Raw genomic sequence first — 25,466 nt, 5'->3', positions numbered from 1 at the left:
CTAAAAAAACAACCTTAAGTCTTTTTTTTGTAGACCAATATAGCACTTTCATTTAACAACAAGAAAAACTCACTAAATACCTCTATGGAAAATGTTTTTAATTAAAAGTGATGTAATATGAATCATTTATACTAGTATAATTACATGATTCACGTAGAGTGCTATGTAGATAGTGCTAAATGCAATAATTAATTCTCAACCCTCAAGCCAACATCAATTTATTTGATTAATACTTGTTAAAGTCCTTCAAATCTTTTAGGAAAGGTTTTTTTTCTCCCCTGGTGTGCATTTACTATAATCCCCAACCCTGGGGATATCATGTTTATTTTATTTGAATCTTTTCTCAAATTATGAACAGATCCATTCTGCACAGACTCTGTTTTGGAAGTGAAAGTAATAATAATTTATACAGATCAAATAGTGCACTAATATTCAATAGGAAGTAGGAAAACTTTGTTCCATTTATCATAATCTTCAAAGAGCACTTACTCTCTTAACACCTCTAACACACTAACTACTTCTAAACCTCATTTCCTTCTTCCCCTCCTTCACTCCTCTATCCTATTATTCCCCTTTGACCTCCTTTTATCCCTATCCAAAGATGTTTTACCTTTAAACTTATTTTACATTGTACTTGACTATTGTAAGTCGCTTTGGACAAAAGCGTCTGCCAAATGTAATGTAATGTAATGTAATGTAATAATCTAAATTACAACTCATTATGCAAAAGAAATAGTCATTTATAGCATTTATTTGCAGAAAATGAAAAATGGCTGAAATAACAAAAAAGATGCAGAGCTTTTAGACCTCAAATAAGAATTCAGAAATCAATATTTGGTGGAATAACCCTGGTTTTTAATCCTCCTCCACCAGTCTTACACACTGCTTTTAGATTACTTTATTCTATATTATAAACTTTATGCTTTTTAAAATTGTGCTGTGGGTATTTAACTTCTCTAATCTCTACCACAGTGTCAGGTACTTACTGAAAAAACATTCCAGAAGGCTGGCTAGTATTGTTCAGAATTGTTCAGGAACTGAAAGTGACTGCAGTGATCTTAAGCTTCGGTGGGACATGGAAAAGGTAATAGGGCATGATACGTTTTTTTTATGACTTTTGGATTGTCAGTGTAAATTACAGTGACATTCTATCCAAAACTTTTCAGTTTGTTTTTTGAGTTTGAGTTTTTCACATCATCTGCAGTCCTCTCATCCTCCACTGTGGGTTTTGGTTGTGTTTGCTCACGCTGCCCTGACCAACTGTTCCTCCTGGTCTGCAGGCAGGTTAAGTGTGTGTGAGCAGGAGGAGAGCGTGGTTTGATGCCAGAGAGTAATTGTGTCATAATGAGGAGGATGAGGCCTGGCAGGCTCCCATGGCTCTTCAGCAGGGTTCAGTGACACTTGACAAAGCACCCTGAGGCTGGTGGAGCAGGAGCAGGAGAGGGCGGCCAGCAACAAGAGAAAGTAGCGCTAGTGTTTCGGTGCGGACGCAGCGAGGATGAAAGGGGGGCAGCTATATCTCCAAATGGCTTCAGTCATTAAGCAGAGAGGGATGGAGAGGGCGAGGAAAGAGGAGGGGGGAAAGGCAAACAGGAAGGAAGCTGTCTATCTTGTGATGAAATTTGACAGTGGGGATTATGGCTTTGATGGAGCAGAACAGTTAATAGCGGATAGCTGACATTTCTGAAACCCTGCTAATTAAGGGCTTCCTTTTTTAAAGCCAAGCGTAAAGTCTCCTCTCTCTCTCTCTCTCTCTCTCTCTTTCTCTCTCTCCTTCTCTCTCTCCTTCTCTCTTCATGTTTGGAGAATCAGGTGTTTTCATTAATATGTGCCAGTCAGTCTTAATAAGGCGGAGGAAAGAGGAGGGGGGGGGGGGGGGTTGTGGCTCTTATTGAGTGACCTTCTACAGAATAAACGTGTTACTGAGGGCGCTGCCTATGCCCCTTCTCCAGCGAGCGGCGCCTCATTTACAATGCAAAAGCTCCAGCCATAATCCAAGTGTCCTTTCTGCAATCACAGAGTATAATCTGCTGCTCTCTTGTAACGCACAACACTGGTACTTTACCGCATCCGCCCGCCACAAAATGAATATTAGACCTGGTATTATTTTCTCCAGCATCCCCCCCTTCATTTCCCCGTCACCACGAACGAGGCTGGACGAGTGCTTTGTGGAAGCACTTGTGTTGAAAAGTAGGCTCATTCTAATACAGTTAAAATAGTCGACGGGGCCGTGTTCATGAATTATAATAGATACAAAAGGTTTGTCCGCGCGAAGCCTGGGAAAGAGAGATAGCTTTGGCATTTCATCTCCATTCCGAAATAGATTTTTTAAAGCACTCTGTGTAATGTATTCAGCGCACTGTCATTCTCACACAGACACACTGTCATCTCTCTTATTATTCAACTTTAATCCAATTACTCATTTGAATCACTATCATTCCTCCCATCATCGTAATCCGTGCTGCTGTTTGGCTCTCAAGGTTAAACACAGTTGTAAAATGCTTCTCTCCACTTTATGAGAGAGGCTCGCTCTGCCTTTTGTTTGAATTGAGCTCTGAGCATTTGTAAGCCGGACGAAAATCCTCACCCCACCTCATCAGTTCTTCAAAAAGAATCCGCAGTTCTCCAGTCCATCTGATGCAGGCTGAGCAGTCAGCCTTTCACAGAGAAATCCAGAAGGTCTTAGTGCTAACGTGCCTTCTGCTTTGATGCCTGGAATAAATAGTAATTCTATATTGTGAGAAATACCGGACACACACACATATACACACACACACACACACACATATATATATATATATATATATATATATATATATATATATATATATATATACACACACAGAGCGAGAGAGAGAGAGTGTGAGAGGTCTCCGTTGTGCTGCTCTGTTTTGCTGTGAGAGCTGCTGTGGATTGCGGTGTAATTTACAGTAGGGGTTGAGCTGTAAAATGATGAGTGAGCTGAAGGAGTGCAGGCAGGTCAGCCTGAGAACCTGTTCAGTCCTGCAGTTTTTACAGACCAGGTTAAACAAGTTCACACTGCATGTGTAAAAACAATAGCATCACATTTCAGTTATAGTAGCTTTAATTTTGGACATATATAAAATATGCAGGGCGCCAAAAAAGACCCTACACAGGTCACAGGTACACAGATACATCAGAAACATGTTCCACTCTTAAAACAGAACAGAATAGAATAGAAAATCCAAAGTAAATGTAATTGCTGTCAAGATAAAATCTTGTATCTCAGTTTGTATCAAATAATGATGATGAAGGCATGCAATAGAAATTTCTTAAAATTAGATCATTTTGAATTACATTGAGAAAAAAAGTATATTCCATAGGATAATTACTGCATAGGTGATTAGACTTTAGCTGGCAACAAGTTATTTAACTCAAACTGATGCAGTGAGAAGCTTATTTTTTCTTGAAAATTTTATCTTGTGGTTGTGAGAAAAAAAAAAGTTAATCTGTTTCAGAATGGTTGAAATATTGGCATGAATATCTGAAACAAGATGCATGTAGGTGCAAATGCACATCTGTGTCAGCAAAGGTTACAACGTAAAGAAACAAAATGTACTTATTAGAAGTGGTGTCCACAGTAATACAGACATACAGGAGCTATGTCCTGGGCAGGGATCAAGCCTAGTATTTTCAAGGATGTGCACAATCTACACTACAAATAAATGATGCAGGATGTGTGGAGCAGGCAGGCGGCACATGTGTAGTAATAGTAGTGAAAAGCAAGTATACTGTAGCATTAACAGGTTTAGTTGCTGACTAGGGCGGGGCCACATCAGGAAAGAGCCAGTTAAATTTAAAAGTGTTGACGAGCCTGTGGTGGGATCAGCAGTTTAATGTAGAATTATGTAAAATTGGATCACATGTAGCATCTCTGGATTTGTAGTGTATGTATCTGAAAGGTAGAGTTTGAGCTGACTGTAAGGAAACATTGCAGATGTGTATGTTTGTGTGTGTGTACAGGCTAAAGGAAAGAGAATGAAGAGAACTCCAGAACTCCCCCTCATGGCTGCTCTCTCTGCTCTTAAATGTTTAATCTTCCACACATTCACAGACTGCCATTTCCACTGGGTCGGCAAAACAGCCCAGCAACTCCACCAACTCTAGCTAGTGTGTACATCCTCTGCCATGGTGTGTTTTACACTACAGTGATTGTCTTTACGCTGTTTAATCAAACACTTTTTACATTCAGGACCTGGTTCGCTTTCTGTATGGAGATAATTAGCTTAGCGTTACTTTAGCTGTAATGCTATTTTGTGTCGTGGTTGATTCCTGCTTCTCTGTGTATTGCGCATGCATGCCTCGACTCTAAGTTGTCTTCACCTCCTTTCTGTGCACATTGTTTCAGGCTGAAACAGTCGTTTCTGAATGGCTAAATTGCTTTGAGGGATTGGACATTAAAGGGATTATACTCATGTAATCCTAACGTCCCTGCAGACTGAGACCTGATCACCGTGCAGAGCGGGCCAAGTGCTATTGGAAGAGCTGGGAGACGAAACAATGGGATATTTAAGACGCGCAGAACTGTGCCAGTGCCAGAGATGCTTTAACTGCCTGCTGTTTTTTCTTGTCATCCCTAATTAACAACAGTAAAGCCTTTCCCCTCAGCTCTCTGCCACGGCTGTTTACTGGTTTTACCTTCAATATTTCTTTTCATCTGAAGCTTCTGATGTTAAAGTTCCATGTTGAGGGTGCAGAGTAGCTCAGTGGGCAGGGCGCTCAGTGTTGAGTCCTCAGGAGGGAAAAGAGGCCTATATCAGTTCTTGTCTTTTCAAAAATAAAAGACTTAGTAAATGAATGTTTGTCTAGTTACTGCAAAATACAGGTTGTCTAATGTGAAAGTTTTGTTTGGATGTGCAAAACAGGCTTTTATTATTTTGATTATAATGAAGGATTTTTTTATAAATCTGGTGGAGCTGCACTAAATCCTCAGGAGTCTGTGATTTTTTTTTATTTTAAACACACTAAGCATCAATGTTTTCTCACCTCAGTGTTTACATATACAAATAAAGTGTTAGACAATATCTGTCAGGCATTACTCTCTTAAACAAGGTTCTTTAATTAAGGCATTGTTTATATGTAGGACCATGACATCACAAATGAACCTTAGCTTACCTAAATTTAGTTTTTACTACAAAAAATTGAAAACTAATGGTACGTCTGTATATAAAAGGTTCTAGGTTCTCAACGTAGTTTTTCGGAACAAGAGATTGAACTCATTTCTTCACAAGAATATTAACTGTTTGGGTGTTTCAAAAAACCTGTTTGAGAATCACTGCTGTGAAGTGTGAGTTTTAATTAATAATAACAATGTTTCAGAACAATTTCAGTCAACACAATGTATTTAAAATGTATTTTAAAGGCATTTAATGTCTCTGTCTGTCTGCAGGTGGAGTTGACGGGCAGCAGCGTGTTTGATTATGTTCACCCGGGTGATCAGGTGGAGCTGGCAGAGCAGCTGGGGATGAAGCTTCCTCCAGGCCGGGGGCTGCTGTCTCAGGGAGGCGGTGCTGAAGATGGTGCCAGCTCCGCCTCCTCCTCCTCCCACTCCGAAACCCCAGAGCCAGGTAAGAACCCCTCTACTGCTGCCTGTTTACCTGTGTAGATTTGGGAATTCGTGTGCAAATAAAGAGGTGGGACTAAAACAACACAGAAGCAGGTGTGACCTGCATAAGTATAAAACATTATATAATACACTTTCTATAAAGGCAATGATATATGTACTCCAATAATAAATAGAGCACTGGGGAAAATTCCTGAAAGTGCCATAGTGTACATGACTACAAGACACTGCTTATAAGAACTAATTGTATTAAAGCCAGAATTGTTGAGCGATTCTGCAACATGCCCGTCACACCATGCACCATATAGCCTCTGCATAGCTTTTTATCTTTATCTCTACAGCTGATTGATATGAATGTTGCTGCATTCTGTTATCAGAATCTCAGAGTAAGTTGATGGTCACTGTAAATGTTACAAATATAATTGATGATTTTGCATCAGCTGAAAGTGTTTTATCACTAAAATCAGTTATTATGGTGGCTCGTAATTGAGTGTCTGTTTTTTTTTTTATCTAGAGTGTGCTGTAAGTCACATTTGATAAAAAAAAATAATAAAAAAATAAATAAATAAATGAAAGAACCGCGAGAAAAGAAAAGAGCCGCAAAAACAAACAAATCTGCTTAAATCCAGAGTGTCTCATTCCCTTGACCGTCCCTTGAGTTATGCTTTCTAAAATCTGTGTGAAGCCATGCATTAAGACCAATGACTGACTTTTTAAAAGCTTGGCCAGAAGTGTAAGTGTGTAGCTGAGTGTGTGTGTGTGTGTGTGTGTGTGACATGATACGCCTGATGAGTGTCTTCAACTCTGCCCTAAATTCTCGAGGGGGAAAAGCTGTGCCGGCTGCACTGTAACACAGGCTTCACTCTGGCCCGGAATTTAATTAGAGGAATTGTATAGAAGAAATGAAAAGAAGTGACATTCCTCATTGGAATTCCTTTCATGGCGGTTATAGACTTTGCCTTCCAAATGTTCCCATTTTCATTGTGTTGTACTGATGATAATTTAAGTATTAGGGGAAAATCCATTTATAAATTAAACAAAATGACTTGATATCCATCAGTCCCTTAGTTCATCAAGCTGTTCAAACAGAAGGGAGATTGGCTGTTCGGTCCGGGTCTTCGGAGAGCCTCAGTAATTAGATCTGCCAAGGATTTATTCTTTGCTGATTGGGGCTTTAAATTAATTGAAGTTCCACATTTGTGGTTTTGTCCTTTTCGTGGCTTTTTTTGCCAGCAGATATTTCACACTAGTGGAATGGGAGATGTGTGTGTGTGTAGGGTAGGGGGTTATGTTCTGTATAGAAGTGCTTCCCAATGTTAATTTCTTGGCAGTAGTGAGAGAGAAGCACTTTAAAGGGGGGTGTGAGGGGGGTCTCTGACATTGAGATTTATTTGTGTACACATCGACTCATTATGAATGTGCTGTAGAATCAGACAAAGGGCACCCAAGACGTCCCCTCCCCCATCCCCACCTTCTCTCTCTCTCTCTCTCTCTCTCTCTCTCTCTCCATACAACAGCATAAGCAGCCGCTAAGGTATCCCTGAAGAAGCTCTTTCACCTCGTGTCACCTCCCTTGCCTGTTCTGTTCTGTGCCTTCTCCTCCTCCCTTCCCCTCCGTTCCTCCTGTGTGCGATGTCACCTCTGCTCTACCTGCAAAGCTAAATTGTGTTATCAACAGCCTTGTTTAAATATCTGGCACTGCAAATACACCAGGGCTTCCCCCCCTCCTTCTCCACTTCGTTTTGTTGCCATCTTCTTTCTCAAGGGCACGTCACGTCCGTAATAAAGCGGTAAATATGGCCGTATTTTTCCCGAAGATAGTAATCCTGATGTTTGTCAACAGAAGTCCTTTGATGAGGATGAAAGTCAGCTCTGTTTGTGTGCTTGTAGAAGCATTAATAAAAGAGAACGCTGCCAGCTTCATTTGCAATAAGATGAATCCAGAAATGCCAGCCGCAGCCTGTGACATCATGTCCAATTTAATTCAGCATAGAGACATTACTAAAAGCGCGCTCGCTTGCTTTGTTGTGCGTGTTTATGGATAGTTTATCATTTTGATTTAATACATAAAATAAAATATAAATCCGATTAAATCCAGTTGTGTTTAATTAGGCTTTAGAGGTGATGTTTATTAATATAGTCAACAAGGCAAACATGTTCAGTGTAGACTTTATGGAAAACCGCTGCCGAGAGCTGATTTTGTGCGATTTAAAAGTGTACAACTGGCGGCTGCTCCTCTTTCAGTCCTGTTCTGCTCGTTGGGCTGGCTGATGGCCCACCAAGGAGAAATGTATTGATTGGAATCCATTTTGCTGCTCTGGAACTTAAAGAAGCCTGAGCATATCTTTGCAGACTGCTTCTCAGCTGAAGGGTGTTTTTATTTAAACAAAGGCTATTTCATGGTTTAAGAGAAACTACTGCACTTCATATTTTAAAAAAGGTGAAAAAAAGATGGTCAGAAATGATTGTCTTCTTGCTTAAATCTAGACACTGTAGTTAGACATACATTTTAATATGTTGTACACTATGTTCTTAGGTTTGTAAAGTCTAGGGCAGGGGTGGCAATCTCATTGAGGTAACAGGCCAGTCCATTTAGTGGTTGAGAAGTTGTTAGTTTGCATAGTATAAGCTCAATTTAGCTCAAGTTTAGCTTTTGAAACCATGACTGACTGATAAATGATGCTGCTTATAGATTAAAACAAACTCTCAGCTCCACATATAGATCTCTGAATATAGTCCTGACTTAGAGAAGTAACATTAAAATACTGTTGTTGACATTTATACCTTGTTTACACGTGGTTGGTCTGTGCATTGTAAGTATTTTGAGGATTATATCTGGATAAGGCCATGCAACATAAATGCAAGTGTAAATGTATGTCAGATGCATTTAAAACAGATACAAATCCGATCATTCAAACTCAGGAGGTGGTCTAAGGCGCATTTGAGGCAACTGTTACAAAAGTGTAAATGCATCCGTCTCTTAAAAAAACAAAAAACAATAAAAGAAGCTATTCAACAACCAAAACCCACTAAACCAGGCCACTCCCAAACAAGTTCTGCAGCATAATTATTCTGATCAGAGCTATCAAACTATAGGTGTGAACATCCTAAACATGTGGTGCAGGCCAGTACTGGACAAACAACTTGATCTCTTTAAATGTAAAAGTAAAAGCTGTGGTCCTCAGACCTTATGATACTTATACAGAGCTCTGCAGTAACATATACTTTAAGACACCCAAACCTGAGACACCCAATGACCTGCAGAGATTGTCGTATTTAGCCCAATGAATGAGAGGTAATAGTGTTTTGCAACTCTATTGATTTTCGAAAACAGCATTGATTTTGTATTATTTGTTTACATATATAGATTAATGGCAGACAGTGGTTCATTTTGTGTTGTGTTGTATTCTCTCGTTAGATTGTACTGTTCTGATCTGTTCTTATTTTTTATTTTTATACTATGATGTGTATAAAAATTTGATTTAAACAATTGCAATATATTGTTTTTTTCTACAGTATTTTTTTGACACAGCTCTGGAAAAAATTAAGAGACCATTTTAGTTTTTGCTATTTATAGATATATGTTTGAGTAAAAGAACATTGTTGTTTTATCCTATGAATTACGAACAACATTTTTCCCAGTTTCTAAGTAAAAATATTGTCAATAAGATCATTTATTTTCAGAAAATGAGAAATGGCTGAAATAACAAAAAAAGATGCAGAACTTTTAGACCTCAAATAATGCAAAAAGTTCATATTCATAAAGTTTAAGAGTTCAGAAATCAGTATTTGGTGGAATAACCCTGGTTTTTAATCTCAGTTTTCATGCATCTTGGCATGTTCTCCTCCACCAGTCTTACACACTGCTTTAGGATAACTTTTTGCCACTTCTGATGCAAATGTTTAAGCAGTTCAGCTTGGTTTGATTGCTTGTGATCTTCCTCTTAATTATATTCCAGAGGTTTTTAATTTAGTAAAATCAAATAAACTTATAATTTTTAAGTGGTCTCTCTTATTTGTTTCCAGAGCTATACATTAAACTGTATCTATTATAAGTTCTTTCCAATGCATAGCTATACTATAGATGATATAGATTCAGTGCTGTTAGTGCTGTTTGGTGGTTAAATATCTGTGTAAGGAGTACAGCTGCATGTCCAGAGGTGACAGTATTTAGATGCAGAGCTGCAGCAGTATTTCTAGACCCCGGTGCGGGGCTAGCCTTTGGACAGGGTGATCCTGCCTCTCCCGCAGGGTTAGACCTTTGATTTGTGTGCATCCTCCTCTAGCTCTGAACAGGTGTCTGCTGCTGAGTGTGACATTTGAAATGCAAATAGAGCTCTTTTCCACCAGGCCCCTGAATCTTGCCCTGTCAAAGTAGAGTAATACCCACCACCGCAACACATACATTCACACATATGCACACACTTACAAACACACACACACACACACACAGCCAAACACACGGGTGTCTAGTTCTGGTTGTTCTGTAATAGGCAGTGAGCTGTAATGTCAGCTGTGTCAGTAGTACTATAGGTGTCCCATGCCTCAGTCTGGCATCAGGGGCACCCAGACCCTTTTCACACCTGTACCAGTCACTGTAAACTCAAGTTGTTGTTTTTTTGCCAGATTTCTCAGTATATGCCTTACCCTGCGTTCACACTGGAACGCGACGAGTCGCTTGTGTCGCCCAGCGTTTGTCGCTTGTGGGCGTGTCAAGCTCAACGCCCGCGTTTATCATGGTCCAGCCTCCGACAAGAAAAAAGGCACAAAAAAGGAATCACTTGGCCACTTTATTCTCCAGCTATAACTCCCAAACTTGCTGGACTCTTGTGCGTTTCTGTGATTTAACTGCGCTGGAAACGCAGCCGTTCCCACAGACTGATGTGGGTCCACCCCGTTCAACAGAAAGAACCGGGAAAGAAACTAGAAATTCAGAGGGCAGGAGCTTGAGGACGTCGAACCGCCTTGTTTGTGATTGGTCCAAAGAAAAGCTAGGAGCCAATCGGGTTAGAATGTCGCTTCACCGCGTCATAACTCATTTGCATAAAGTTGAGAAAAATTCATCTCCGTGTCGCTTGTCGCTCTGTCGCTTTGTCGCTTGTCGCCTCTCGCGTGTCGCGGCGACAAATCGCGCCCTGCCATAGGAAATGAATGGTCGCCTGTCGCTTTGTCGCTTTCCAGTGTGAACGCAGGGTTAGTGAGCAATTCTAAAATAAATCTTAAAGCTTCTTAAAGCATTAAAGGACAATGGAATTTGCTTTAATTGTTAGAAACTCATTTAATACATTTGTGCGTAATATTTAAAAGCAGTCAAAGTATTTTATTTGCAATTACCAATTGTTAACAAATTATATTGTGTCATATTTAATATTTTATTTGACACATATGTGAAAAAAAACTGACTTGGTAGATAAATTGAGCTACAGGTAACTGGTGACCAAATATCCTTTCAATCATCTTGACCTATCTTTTGTCAAACTTGCCGGGTAAAGTTGAGTGAGTTTGACCACTCCACATGTGGCCCGGTCAGACAGCAGTAGCAGCCAGAAGAGGTCATTGCCCCTGGGCTGGTCTCTGTGGGCCAGCATGGGTTGGACGAGGCTGCTGTAGCCGCCGGATCTCCCTGGTGATTCCCGCTCACCACACTAAAGGTGTAACCACGAATGGAGAAGTGTCCTTGAGAAGTGGAGTCAGGGGTCAAAGGAGCCATTTGTACTCTCCTAGAATACAAATAATGGGATTAGTGCCCACAGAGAGCCGACATTAGTCTGATCCACCTGTCAGCAGGGTCTGCTTGTCATGGGCACACACACGTTTAAGATGTAGCGGTAGTGGAGAGCAAGCCCGGAAAAGTTTGTGTTAGTCATGAGAAAGTTTAACCCCTTGGCTAATGATTCATTTATTAATCTAATATATATATACTTTAAATAGCAGAAGCATATAATTGTGTATTATATATTTATATATAGCGCAATGTATCATGTTTAGTGCATTAACTTGGTGTTAGGTTCAATCTAGAGTGTATTAAGAGTGTCTATGCTGCTAAAGTTTCAGTTATACTTAACACAAAAATGAGTACATCTGTTTTAAGTATTGTAATCTTCAGTGGCCACATGCATCATTTACGCTGACTTAGATATTAAGCAGAATTAGAGGGCATTTCAGAGTCAAATATATCGGATATCAATAAATATAATGATGATGAAGAATAATGTTTTTTATAATGTACTTACAAAAAAAAAAGATGAAAGAGTAAAACAAAAAGAAAGAAGATTTTGAGATTTCTCCAAGAGTTTCTTTTTCTTGATGATCATTTGGCAGTGGTCGTGTTTTTTTTCTGCCCTGCCGCTACTATTTTTAAAAGTACTGCACTGAGCCTTCCACAAATATGGATGAAATAAATGCCATTTCTCTAGTGAAAAAGTTCCACCTGTATCTGTACATGTGTCCAGCTTAAGAGTTTAAAATGAATCAGTGGAGAGAATTCTACAGTTTTTTTTTCTGAAGTCTTAAATATTACAGTTTTATAATGTTGAATTTGCTAACATGTAACATGTGGTTATTAACATATGGCATAACATTTTCAAACACTTAATTATAAAAAAAAAAACCATCCACTGATCAACAGACCTAAAAGATGTAACTAGTTCAGACAGAGCACACTATAATATAGCTGGGATAAAGTGGTCAGAACTGATCACATGACCAAAACTGTTGCTGGAGTTTTAATTGAAATCTGAAGCCGCAGAGGTCTGCAGCTCAAACATATTGATTTTGCTCAGACTGACCCAGCCAATGGGGTCACGTTCGAACTCATCTGACATTTCTTCAATCCATCACACACTCAAGCATACCCCAGTGCCTCAGCCTTTTCTGGTGCGTGTGTGTGCGTGCGTGTGTGTGTGTGTGTCAGGTGTATCTAGAGTTAGAGAGTCACTGCAGACTGTAAGTAATGTGGGTGCTAAACATCAGATTTTTTTTAGATTAATTTTGTCTGTTTTAACTCTCTTTAAAGATGATATTGTAAAAATAAAGGTCTGATACTGTTATGACTTTTTATCTTGCCTTTTTTTTTTTTTTTTTTTTTTTTTTTTTTTTTTTTACTGTCTTGAATGTATATGAATGTAATGAGAACTCCTCCCCTCCTTATAAAACTCTGAAAGTAAGAGAGGTTGAGTGAGAGCAGGGGAGAGAGCTAATTCTCTACAGTGGCCTCTACACTCAAAATTACCACCCCGCTTCTGTAGTCTGTAGAATACATAACCTCTACTGCTGCATATCTGAACACAACACAGCATGAAGTGGCCATAGCTGAAGAGTGTGTGTGTGTGTTAGTGAGTTTTATATTAGGGTGTAACCCTCCTTGGCTCTGATCCACATAAGGGAAGGGTCAGAATGACTCATGCTAAGATGAAGTGACCGTGTTGCTCATTGTGCAGGAGAGAAAATGTTTGTTGTTGGATAGCTAGTTTTTATTATAATACGGCTGCAGATTGGTTGTTGTCTTCATTTGTTTGTACGAAACAACAACTGCTTCCATTTATTCTCGCTCACGTCTCGTTTTGATTAAGAATGCAAATCTGATCCTTTTGTCCATCTGCCTTTCTGTCAGGCAAGGAGTGTGTTCAATTAAATAAACATCAGTATCTGCTGGGCTGGCCGCTCCGCTCATCTATAGCCCCCACCTGCTAAAATCAGCAGAGCAGCCTCCGTCTCCTCCGTTCCAAATGGAAATGCTAATGGCAGGCGGCAAACGCCTTCCACCATCCTCAGCAAAATGTATACATTTGTTTTCTGATATCATTTATTACACGAGACATGACTGCCGCACAGATTTGGGGATTTGAGGCTGGATTTTTTTTTCTGCTGGCAGTTTCCAATCACAGATGGTGGAGGGGATTTCTAGTATTCTCAGAGCAGAGATGAGCTGCGAGAGGGTGGCAGTCGAAGCGTTGCTCTGAGCCTGCTGCACACTCCTTTATTGCTCAGGAGAATCCCTCAGGATGAGGCAGAAACAGGGCTGTCCTCTAACCCAAACCTGCTGGAAACCCAGGACAGGCAGAAAGAGCAGGGAGATTAGAACTTTCTCAGATATGTGCATTGTTTTTTATTTTTATTTATTTTTATTTAATTTATTTAATCTATTTAATCTACATAATATCACCAAGAATGTGCAGATTTGTAGTCCCTGTAGAAAAGTATTGACAGTAAAATAGAACTCTCCGGAACAGATAAACATGAATCTATTAGCGTCATGCCTAATGCCAGATATGCGATTGGGGGGGGGGGGGGATGGGGAGCAGTGGGACTGTTTCCTCTGGAATGATGATGCAACTCCATCCGAAACTTTTGGGGTGAGTTTGGGAGTTGGGTATGGGGAAGGGTTGTGACCTCACTAATGTTTCTCCTCACATCAGTGCTTCAAAATCCAGCAGAAAGCAGTTACTGCAAAAACAAACAAAACTTTTTTAAAAATCTTGATTTTGGAAGAATGAGAGAGTGAGCAGGTATCCCAATAATTTATATCCATATAGTATACTTTAAAACCTAATGGATTGGATTAGTATTACCTTGGAAGATACTGTATTTTAGGCAAAAACTGGCAGACTGGCCTATTTTAATCATATAACGCTTATAAAGATCTGTATGTAGGCAGGCCCTAGCTCTTCAGAATTTTAGCTACATTGCTATATTATATTTTATGACACGTTATATTCTATTATTTAGAGGGACTTAGGGTTAAATCATGTTACACAGGTAGGTGAGTGCAGTGTTATGGTTAGTATTAGCCTTTTGCTGTGCATGGTCAAAAGGGGAGCTGAAAAATATGACAAACAATATTTTTGCAATTGGCATACAGTAATAAATAGTGATATTAGCAGTATTAATAATAGAAATAGTACTGTTACACTCTCACATAAATGCAATAGGGCAGATAATTAGAACAAATAATTGCTTTAAAAATAATCTGCCCAATTGACAGATATTTCAGAATCATATGTGATGTATTTACTGCACTTTGGAAGTGCACAACATTATACTCAACACTATTTCTATAGTTACTATAATAAAAATAACTGCATTAGATTTTTTTATATGTTTGTATCCTTGCAGAAGTAATTGTCATGTTCTGTGTAATCCATACTAATCCAGTTGAATCTACATCTCTGGGATCGGCCCACCAGCCCAGTATCAGTGCATCCCTTAATCCATATGTTCAGTGGTGGTGAATGGCATTGACTGTCTGGTCTATAAACACTGGTTTAATTAAGGACGACTGACACTAAAGCTTTGCCTGAGCATGAAAACCATCACTTCTCCTGCTGATGTTTGTGTAATTTACTGTCAGTGAGCATCTCTGCGTATCTTATAATTCAGCCGCCATAACAGACCTGTTCTAGTAAAGTCATAATGCTTGTTAATTTTCTGCAGACAGGAAGAAAACTCATAAGTTACTCAGTAATTATGAAAGTACCCATCGCTTTAGCTGGATGGATTCTCTGTCAGGGCATGGTGTTGGGCGTGCTGATGATCTAGCCACCATAAATAAGGGCCCATCCTGCTCACTAAGACAAATGGTTTTAATCATCTGATGCGTTCATTTATCCCAAGCCCTAAGTTTAGCCTTAAATTAAGGCCCTTGTGAAAGCATAACTTGATTTAAGAAACGCCCATCAATCCTGGCTGCCTCTCACATGGAGGTTAGGTTATGATGGAGTGTTTTGATCGTTTATTCGTCCTTTGCGGTGCAGAAACTGTTTGCACCTCTGTGGTTGTCTTCTGAAACCATATACAGAAGCAAACCTGCATTATGCAAACTGATTTCATATTCCAGACTCAGCGGGGCATTCAGAATTACTCTCAGCAAAGCCCCACAGTAATGTTCTAAAATACTGCAGGTGTTTAGGACCAACATCTTCAAAACACTTAGCAGTTAATATCACATTACAGAGCACTGTATTCCGTGTGTAGTTATGTCTTAGACAAAGATTTGAAGATGTTTTTATTTGCTATACATTTGATTTTATGCTGATTAATTATTAATATTGTCACTGTCATACAAAAATAAATTGTCAGTTTTTGCTGGTTTTGGTTATTATTCTGAAATCATAGGTTAAATAAAAAAAGATTTTACCTGCTTTTGTTGGAGTAACTGTCTCTACTGTCCAGGACAGACATATGCTTTTGGAACATTGCTGAAAGGACTTAATTGCATTCGACATCAATCATGTTACAGAGGTCAAAATGTTGGAATGATCACCAGCCCACCATATCTCTAACTCCCAACACACCCAAAAGTACAGGATAGAGCAACATCATTCCAGAATACACAGTTCCATGTTGTACCATGTAGCACTAGGTATGGCTCCAATATGTCTGTGTTTATTGGCTCCAGGGAGTCCTACTATATTGGCAGTACTTCTCTATAGGGACAAAAAAAGTGTGTCAGTATTTCCCACTATTACTCATACAACAGTGGAGCCAGGCCCATTCACACTTATTTTATAAAAAATGGCGAAGATCAGAATAAACCTATTTACTAAAAGAAATATAAATTTTAAAAGTACAGTAACAAACACAATCTGTTTAAAAAAACAGGGTGGTTGGTTAGTAGTTCTATTTAAATGAGTATTGGTTGTTTTAATAAAAAACAAATAAGTAGATGTCTGAAAAACAAATATACTGCTAGTTAAATGTAGGATACGTGCCCTATAATAAGAGAAGAAATGTGAAGAAAATGTGGCTAAAAATAAAAAGTTTTTTTTTTTTTTTTTTTTTTTTTTACTCACAAACAGATGTGGGCTGTTTATTCTAGTAAACTTTTGTCAGAATGTCTTCACCTGTTTAAAAGTGTGGGAGTGCAATTGAGAATTAAACACCGTAAAAGAAGAGGGGGTTGAAGGCATCAACAGCGCAGGGAGGGGGAGGTTAAATATCTGTTTATAAAGACTGAGGTGTCGCTTGCCTGCACTTTAAAAGGAAGCTGACTGCCTCTCATCTCTACCGTTTAAGAACGACATTATTGAGCTTTTCAACCGCCTCCGCCTTTCACCCGCCGGTCCCACGCTCTGAGCCGCCCAGTATCAAACCATACAGAAGCACTCGCTAAACAATCCTCCGAGAGGAACACAGAAACTAATGACAGCTTAGCCGGTCTAAAAAGATTGAAAATTCTGTCACGGGAAAGTACAAGATCACTAGAGGAGGAAGGCTTCAGAGCTTCCAAAGACAAAGGCGGGATCAAGCAGTCTCCAGACTATTAGAAGCCAGTTTTATTTAAGCTTATTTAGCTGATAAGGTTGTCAGAAAGGGCTTTTTATCAGCAGAAGTGGAGTGAGCATGGCGCATTAGACCCCAGTTCCCAGGCAGAGAGAGCGCTGTTAGCGGCGCGGTGGGAAAGTGTCTGAGTAAAGCTGGCGGCTTCGTTCACACAGGAAAAGGGGAACGGCTCTGAACAGAACCCAGAGAAACTCGGTGCTTTGCATGCGTGGAGCTGTTTTTATTCAGCTTTTTACTGGCTGTAATACATCATCGGCCCTTTGTTCACCTTTTTTTTATATAGTTCCTGGTTGGGGTCTGCACTGTTTGTGTTAGAGAGGCCAGATTATTTATTTATTTTGGGGGAGGGGTGACTGGGTTAAAAGGCATTTATTTATGTGTCAGTGGATGAGGGATGGTGTGTGTAGGGTGGCAGGCAGCTAAGTGTCTATAGTGGGAGCTTTGTGCATGTGCTTATGTATGTACACAAACAGTATATTATATTCTTCAAGGGTTTTTTACTAAAAGCAGTGTTTTTTATGCAGAATAGTGACATTCCGAAGAAATGCATGATTGTTTTTGTTGCCCATAATTACAGTAGTTCTTTAAATCCTTATCACACACAAAACCTCTTAGGTGTTATTTTACCAAACACATTTTAAGGCATACAGGGTTTGTCATTTGACCACATTTTACATTTTACTGTGTTAGGTTTGCTCACTTTCCCTGTACACACTAGAATTCCTTCTTATTCATAATTTCCGATCTTCTTTAAAGAACATTGTTCACTTTTAAAAAATGTTTCCTTTTATAAGTTGTTTTGCTTTACATATTTTCAGCTGGACTGTTATACGTGATACTATTTCTTAAACATTATACATATACTATTTCTATGGTTCTTATGGTTCTTACTATTTCTAATATTTCTTTATATGCACTAGTAGTCTTACAATGCTTAATCTTTTTCCGGGCACAATATAATTGTGAGAGTATACACTTCTACTGTGGTCTTGTATGTTTTTGTCCAGCAGCGTAGCACAGCATTGCAGGTGTGTTTCTCTAAAGGAATTGTTCAGTTGTTTGAGTGCTGCTCCCAGCTTTGACAAGCTGCATTATAATGCAGTGGCACTCGTCTGGCTGCCTGGGTCACCACGTTCCTGAAGCGCTTATTCACGTGCCTCTTCTGCAATATCCCCTTTCCTCCTCCAGCAGCGTTCTCTCCACTCATCTCTCAGATCAGTGCCTGCCGCAAATAATGGACTTATTTGCGTCTTTGTACGCAATTGCTTTTGTTGCCAAATTTCATATATATACACTTTTGTTTAACTGGGTCTTATAACACAGTGGAGATAAGGGCTAACAGCTAACAGGTCTTTGCCCAATAAACGGGGAAATTATCTGCCCTGCTTTTCCTCGTGACAATTTGTCAGACCTGCTGATAGGAAACAAATTCTATTCATAAAGCTCTCCTCCCCTCGGCTCCGGTGCGATTCGGTAGCAATTCAATTATAGTTTTGTGCGATAGTGAGCCCAGAGAGAGAATCCGGCCTGACAAGAAATATGACAGGACAGTTACTGAGTGTTTATGCAATTAAACTTTCACTGACAATACCTGCCGAGTGATGAATGCCTGGGCGGAGGTGGATGTGCACAAGCAGTGCCCCACAAGGATTGCACATTTTTCATTATTTTACACTCCGCTCTGATCTTTCAGGGATGGCTGCAAGGAAGCACAGAGGGAGAAAGACAGAGCGAGAGAGAGAGAAAGAAAGACAGACAGACAGAGAGAGACAGACAGGAGGATGGGGGTCCATGAGTTTTTAAGAGTAGGCTAACAGTGTACTGAGGAGGAGGAGGATGAGGAAGAGGAGGAGGAAAGAGAAGGCCTTTTACGCCTTCATGGAGAAGATTAGTTTAGTTTTAACATTTTCAGAGAATTATAAAATCTGATACTGGTACAGTTCTGCTAATAATCAAATAAATACATAAGCAAACAGAAACTCTGAGTCAGCACACCTACTAAACCTGGTAATAAAAAGTGAGTTAAACCAAGTGACCTTAAAAAAGTGTTCAACTCCAAATCAGTAACAAATTGGGACAGTATGGGAAATGCTAAACAAAAAGTGCAGTGTTCCTTACATTTACTTCAACTTTTATTCCAATGCAGACAATTTTTGTGTCTGCTCAGCATCAAATTATGTCAAAATAAAAAATAGGTGTGTAACACATTCCAAAAAGGTTGTGATGGGGACATTTATGATTATTAATGAGGTAAAAAAATAATGATGCCATTTTAATCAGGTGATGTCAGCAAATGCTTGTAATCATGACAAAATGGGAGATCATGAGAACATTATTGACATGTTTAAAAACAATGTTCCTCAAAGAACAGTAAGGGCCATCCATGGTATTTAGTGGTCAGTATACTTCTCTGACAGCAGCATTAACACATTTTGTTAGTTGTTTTTGTTTTTTTATTGTCCCAACTTTTTATGATCTGGGATTGTAAAATATATATAATTGATGTTGCATTAAAACCTTTTTTATTAATGAGATTGTAAAAACAGTTGCCCTTGTTCTGTTGTACTGTGTGAATATTTCAGGATGCATGGATCAGTGAAAACGCTCCAGATGCTAATTGCATTACTGCACATGTTAGATAAGAACGTTTACTTCCTGCTCCTGTAAAGCAGAAACATTACACTGATAATTAATAAGAGTATATGTTTAAAAGAAGAAATGTGCATTAAGAGGGATTTACAAAAAGGTTTTGTAATTTCCACCTTTTATAATGCAAATTTCACAGAGTTAAATAAGAATACAAATGAGCAGCAGGTATTGTTTTTGAGTATCTCCTCCTCTAACTGGATAAGCCATTAGCTACTGGTCATCATATATGCTGTGTGACTGCTATTAGTGTGCTGGACCAAGGTAGCTCTCTAGTGGGAATTCTGAGTGCCCTGTTTTGTCCAAAGATCAAAACGGAGGTGAGCTGTTCTTTTTAATTAATCATTTGTCCTTCAAACAGCGAAGTTTCTCTCCTCGCCGCACTCTTTCCACAGATAATTAGGCCCCATAGTTCAGCTAATTCCACCGGAGAGCTGGTTGTAGCCACCTGCTCCTTTTGTATGGGTAATCTTTGTCTTGTAAGATTCTGTCCCAGAAGAATTGCTCCGTCTTGTGAAGAATGAGAAAACCTCTCTGCTTTTCCCTGTAGTGTCCCACTACGCTTGAATTTGTAATGGCATGCATGCAATACACACACACACACACTTTCACTTTCTCCACCCCCACCCTTCTCTCCCACTTTCTGTGTGCATTGATAGGAAGGTGTTGATTTTAGGTGTATATGGATCTCAAACTAATCCTATTAATTCAAAGTGAATAACAAAGAGGAGCAGGCCTTTTCCCATGTTGTTCCATTTATTCAACCTGCTAGTGTTTTGTTCCTCCATCATAATTATTTCCAAGTCAGATCCGCACTGATTTCCTAGTGGACTTGTGTACCTCAGACTGACTTGAGGAACAGCGGAGCTGGGATAATTCACACTGCTCCTCTGGGGTGCTGTTCTCTGTTTTGTCAAGGACATTTTTATTACAAAGCTGATGGAATTTGCATATTAATTCATTTCTTTCAATTTTTAAGATTAAATGTTGTCAACATGTATCAGCGCAAGGCTTTGACAGACCTGATGAAATGGGTCAGTCATGCTTGAACATTTCGGAGTAAAGCAGCCAGCTGCAACCTCTCTGAAACCTCCACTGTAGAGGTTGCTCTCTCTCTCTCTCTCTCTCTCACGCTCTCACCGTACATACCCTCTCCATCTTTTTGTTTCTCTCTTTCTGTTCTCCTCTCTCGGTCTTCCCTCTACTTCCTCTCTTACTCTCTCTTTCAAGCAACTTGATTAAGGGAAAGGGGAGAGGGGAAGGCTAAAATGACATGCCAAATTCTATCAACCTGCTTTGAGGGCTCTCTCTTAAATTAGAATGCCATTATAAGCACTTGATTTATAAGTGCATTTTCATGTTGCACTTCAATACCCTTTTTCCTTTCTGTAGCTGTCTGACCTTTCCTGCTTGTGGACTCGCCTCTCTCTATCGCTCAGTAAGTGAGAGTGTGTTTTCTAGAAGAGAATAATGCTTTGTTTAGACTGTAATGGGATTCTAGTGCTTCCACTTAATTGTTTGTGTCTTTGCCTCTTTTTCAAAAATAAATCAATACATTATACAACTTTAACAAAAGTCTTATATCGAAAGCTCGTCATTGAACAGGTCATATAAAATGCATCATCTAATTACAATTCCAAAAAATTAAATTAATGTTATACACAGTGTCGCAGGGCTAAACAATATGGCCAAAAGTTATATCACAATATATGTCTTAATTTTGGTTGTATATGATTGTATGATATTTATGATATATATATATATATATATATATATATATATATATATATATGATTTGTAATATAAAAAATGTAAGCCACAAATATAACAGCCAAAAAAGCCCACAACAAATGTCTGTATCTACTTTCTTTTGATACTTAATGCACTGAAAGTCAGTTAAAGATGCTGTAAATAATAAATACTGTAATAATGGAAATGTATTTAAAAATAATTTTACCATTATTGAAACATTTTCTAACAATATATTTTCTATCACACTCATTGTGCCACTGTGATTAATTGTCTATTCTGCTCTTGACTTTATAAAGGTGTAGACCATTCAGGAGTAGGACTTTTTAGAATGTAGCCAAAAGAATGTAGCAGACATTAAAAACTTAATGGCTAATTAAAAATTGCACCTCCTGGTGGACAGATAGATCTATTAAAGGGACAGTGGTTAGAGGACACTTAGAAAAAGCTATTGCATTCACTACATATACATCTGACTTTTATGGTCATATATCATTAGCCAGCATCAGACAATGGCAGTATGATTTATCCCCTTCAGTGTGATCTTCTAGCAACTGATATAACCTTTGTAGTCTAAAAGGACCAATTCACAAACATATATGGCAGAATTGCAGTCTTTGAATCAGTCTGGGCTTTAGAAAATATGGTTCAATATGTAAAATGCTGTATTATAGCCCCACAGTCAGGCTGATTAAAGTCACTTAATTGACCTTGTTACAGCAAGGATTCATCATTTCTTGTCTAGATTTAGTTTTTTTTGTACAACATATGGTCCTTGTTGCTCAGCATATCTTAGTGTAGAAGAAATAGAACAATATGGTTCCTTTATTTTTAGGTGGTTGGACTCCAAATAATCAACGACACAAAAATGAATGTAAAGCTGATGTTAGGCAGATGTGTAACAGCAGCGATGATCCAGTCTGTATTAGTGTAGTGGGTGCAGTGGTATGGCAGCTGCTTCCTTGGGTTCAGTGCTCATTAGTTTAGCGTGAACACATCGCTCTGACAAGTGTCATTACTGCTGCTTCCGGTCCACCTGCTCAGCCCAAATCCTGATTTTTACTGTGTCAGAGACAGTCAGGACTCTCCAACTCTGATAGCATGCATGCATACGCTGACAGCTTGCACAAATGTTGCTGTGGCACGTGCCCATAAATATGGGTGTAACAGTGTTTTGTGATATAGTGTGATGTGAAGACTGGCAATGTCAGCTGCCATATTCCAGGCCAAAAAGCAGTAACTTACAACCTGAACAAATATACATATAATAATCACACCAGCAGACAGAAATGTTACAACCAGCTAGATTTACTCCCAGCTTCAAGCCTAGCTACTCTTTTTTTTTAACTGTGCATACACCTGGTTTAACAAAGTAAGCAATGCCACTGCCACTGCCCACTAGAGTAGGGTTTGATTTCTGACCTAGCCAATCCCTTTTTATATACTAATAAGGAGTCTAGGGATTTCCTGAGCCACGTTTTCAGTCCTCTCATCTGGCTTTCTTTTGCTAAATCAGATACCATCTGATCCAATTTTTGTATCCTAACAATTAATACAGCTATCTATTAAAAGAACCAGTTAATACTGAATATGTATATTTTTGGCTTTTAGCATGAAGTATTTAAATGACCATATTATAATGTTTCATATCTTATAATCAAGTAACTAAATGTAATTGATATACATCATTTTATACAAATGCAGGCAAATATGTGCATATGATAAATGCGTTATTTTGGTGCTTCCCTATATCTGTATGAGCTGTGCCACCCAGATTGGGTCAGAATCATCCACTGTGGTGTGGAGGCCAAATAAAAGTAGTAAATAGGGGCCAAAACAGGCGTGACTCACTTTTCATTTTGGATGTGCATAACATCTGTTTAGGACACCTGTCAGATAAGTTTGCAAATATATTTTGAAAAAAAATATTTAAGACTGCATTAAACTTAATCTATGCCTGATCCATGAAATATGCCTGGATCGGCATTTCCCACTCTAATACCAATGAATCAGGACATAGGATCTCCCATTCTAACGATACATTGTGAGCAGTACATTACACATTATTATTTTTCTATGCCTTTGTGAAAGATCACAGCTAAAGCCACATTATGTGACTCTGTTGCATTCAGATTAAATGACCAAATGAAAAGGCTGCTGACTAAATGCTAGAGTGTCTGACCAAAAAGCCTTCAACACTCAGGAGCTGCCATGACCCCTGCACTGATAAAAACTGCCCTGCTTGTCACTGGCACACCCCTATTACCATATTAATAATGGATTGGTCCAGAAGGCCTTCTCTTTTTTCAGAGGCAGAGAGGATGAAGATGTGGCCGGGCCAGAGGGTTATCTGACCGATGCTTCTGCTCCAAGACTGTCCCTTTCAAATCCTCTGTGCTGTGGTCACTGTCAGGCCTTCAAAATGGTCCTCCCCAGCCCAGAATGCCCTGCAAGAGAAAGAGTATGACCCTCATTGATGATCCACTGATCCCAATGGCCCACTCAGTGGCCTAGTACAGCCATTTTTGATGAGACATCGACTCTGCCCTATAGATGTAGAAGCACTGATCTCCTCTCTGAGGTAATCCGAGCAGAGGGCCAGCGGTAGCCGGAGCTAAGGTTTTGATTGATATTCACCTTTTTTCCGCTCCCATCAAGGCTTTATGGTGGGTGACAAGCCAGAGAGAGCGTTCACTTTGTCTGTGTCAATAATGTTGTCAGCGCACAAGTTTGCCTTGCCTCTGGCTGTCATAATAACATCAAACTGTAATGTGACTGATCTCTCTGAAGATTGCTGCACGTGCACTTTCTCCCTGCTTTAGGATAATAGATATCTGCTGTCGTGTTCGACAGCCTGTAATTCAGTGTTAATGTTACAGTGTTTGCAGGAACTCTCTGTGGCAGCCTGATCCCTCCTGGATTCGAAAAAAAAAAAAAAAGCCCAGACGATTCTGCTGATGTCAAAATAATCGGCTCTGTGCTGCGCTCAGATTGGTGAGCATTCACAGGCGCCATTAACCTAAGTAAACATGACCCCGAAACCATTTCGATTGGCTCTTGTAGACTAATGTAAAAAGAGCAACCAACAAATCTAAATGTGTGCGCCTTGATTCCACAAGAAAAGAGTGCTTCAATTAGAGCACTTTCAAATTCATTTACAACCCCAAATTTGATTATTGCTTTACTTTTCCAGATGAGGGACTAATTAAAGCAGTGTTAACAGCAGCTAATTGATATCCCGTGTTTATGGTTATCAGCATCGCTTCATGCTAGCATTTAGCAGCAAATGCATGGCTTCATCAGAGGCTGCAATTACACCTTGGCATGCTGACTCAGGGGGCTGTCTGTTTTCTGTGAGATCTTCACCGCTATTGAAAAAGCTCTTTTCAAGCCTCTCTCTCACTCTCGCTCTCTTCCTCTGCTTCTCAGCTCAAATTTTGATAGCTCTCATTTTAATAAGACAAGTGGTGTACACATTTTGTCCTTCTGTATATCAGAGAAAAAAACTTCTTGGTATTATTCTCTTTTATTTTATTGGTTGTTTTTCAGCATCAGAGAATGTGCAAATATGTCCGTCATCTTCATCTGAAAGCTAAAGAAGCTACAATCCAGAATACTAAATACAGTATTTCTTCTGATACAAATCTTACAGATATCGTTACACAGTCAGGTCACATCCTTCTGGATCATTTTGTAGGGCTCTAGAGTTTTTGCTCAAGTGTTTATGCTCTGCCTCTTTAGCGGAGATATACTGTGACATTGTGTGAGTACATGTCCGCCACATTGTACTGGACGTCAAAGCAGAGTTGCTATGGAAACAGGGGCATTACACACATACCTAAAGATACAATGGTTACAGAGAGGCCTCTCGGGAGTCTGCCGAGGGGTTTGTTTATGTGTGTATATAGGTGTATGTGTGTACTATAATTCAAAATGTAGTCTCTGTGGACTACCAGATTTCTGTACGTTTTTGGGCATTCTGTAATGCTGAGATATAACCCCATTCCAGAGAACAGTATGTTCCTATGCATGGAGTATACATAGGGAGCATACTACCACATACACTATATGTCCAAATGTTTGTGGACACCCCTTCTAATGAATGCACTCTGCTACATTATGTTGTACCTATTACAAATACATACACACAGTTTGTGTATTATGATCTGTCCAATACGTATGGGATGAGTTGGGGAGTTTAGTTTGA

The 25,466-nt window shown here is 39.2% G+C and overlaps 1 protein-coding gene across 4 annotated transcripts in view; it reads left to right on the top strand.

Annotated features, from left to right (window-relative positions):
* LOC103033325 (neuronal PAS domain-containing protein 3) overlaps positions 1-25,466 on the top strand; it is a 281,074-nt gene that overhangs the window by 228,386 nt on the left and 27,222 nt on the right. For all 4 annotated transcript variants that reach the window (XM_049463946.1, XM_007253775.4, XM_049463948.1 and 1 more), the window contains one exon: positions 5,411-5,588. In XM_049463946.1, the coding sequence (XP_049319903.1) occupies positions 5,411-5,588 (178 nt within the window). The remainder of the gene's footprint in view (positions 1-5,410; positions 5,589-25,466) is intronic.

Source organism: Astyanax mexicanus, chromosome 14, assembly GCF_023375975.1.
Source record: "Astyanax mexicanus isolate ESR-SI-001 chromosome 14, AstMex3_surface, whole genome shotgun sequence".
Taxonomy (NCBI): Eukaryota; Metazoa; Chordata; class Actinopteri; order Characiformes; family Acestrorhamphidae; genus Astyanax; species Astyanax mexicanus.
This window is presented reverse-complemented; position numbering and strand designations above follow the sequence as displayed.